Source organism: Vombatus ursinus, unplaced genomic scaffold (assembly GCF_900497805.2).
Source record: "Vombatus ursinus unplaced genomic scaffold, bare-nosed wombat genome assembly UNPS02008346.1, whole genome shotgun sequence".
In the NCBI taxonomy this organism is placed as follows: Eukaryota; Metazoa; Chordata; class Mammalia; order Diprotodontia; family Vombatidae; genus Vombatus; species Vombatus ursinus.
In genome coordinates, this window is record NW_020948124.1 from 1 (window position 1) to 852 (window position 852).

Sequence of the window (852 nt, forward strand, 5' to 3'; positions counted from 1 at the left end):
CCTCCCAGCTCTATCACTGGGCTATAGTCTCTATCCTTATCACTATCTCTATGCCTGTCTCTAAGGAAAACTCACAATTACATGGCACTTAACTAAGCAAGATAGAGATAGTAGTGGAGAAAGAAGAATAAGTAAACTGAAATGTGTAATGATTTAAATATATTAAAATGACAACAGAAAACTTTCCAAGGAAAGTCTCAAAAGGACCATGAACCCCTCTTATGTGGACCAAATTATGGATGTGTATTTTCAGCCTGTAATCCCACCTGTTATCTCAGGGTGTTTCAGGAGAATCAGGAGTCCATATCTCAGGGTAGTGCTGGTTGTCTCTATTCCTGCTGCAAATAGATCAGTTACAGTACAGACCAAGTTTTTAATGGTAAATTCAGACTGCGGTTGTTGCTTTTCCTAGGAATAATTTGGTATGATTAATGGAAAAGTAAGGGACGCAGCAGGGCACAAGGGAAAGCATGATAGATTTGGAGGCAGAAGACCTTGGTTTGAATCCCAGTTCTGATTTTTTTTAATTTTTTGTGGGGAAGCAATCAGGGTTAAGTGAGTTGGCCAGGATCTCACAGCCCATAAGTAAATGAAGCCAGATTTGAAAGCAGGTTCTCATGACTTCAGGGCCAGTGCTCTATCCATTGTGACACCTAGCTGTCCCTACCACACCATCAGCTCTGATCTTGAACTTGGGCAAGTCATTTAATCTTTTTATGTTTCAGTTTCCTCAATTGTAAAATGAGGGAGTAGGATTCAATGACCTCCAAGATTCCTTGCAGATCTAAATCTATGATCCTATAAATAAATTAAGTTTGAGCAACACAATCCAAAGTGTAACAAGAAGCTGGC

General features: G+C 39.7%; 1 protein-coding gene across 1 annotated transcript in view; it reads right to left on the minus strand.

Annotated features, from left to right (window-relative positions):
- Positions 1 to 266: 266 nt before the first annotated feature.
- LOC114034158 (cytochrome P450 2C19-like) overlaps positions 267 to 852 on the minus strand; it is a gene marked incomplete at its 3' end in the record, with an annotated part of 8562 nt that continues 7976 nt past the window's right edge. Inside the window, exon 5 of the mRNA XM_027849763.1 lies at positions 267 to 408. Within this exon, the coding sequence (XP_027705564.1) occupies positions 267 to 408 (142 nt within the window). The remainder of the gene's footprint in view (positions 409 to 852) is intronic.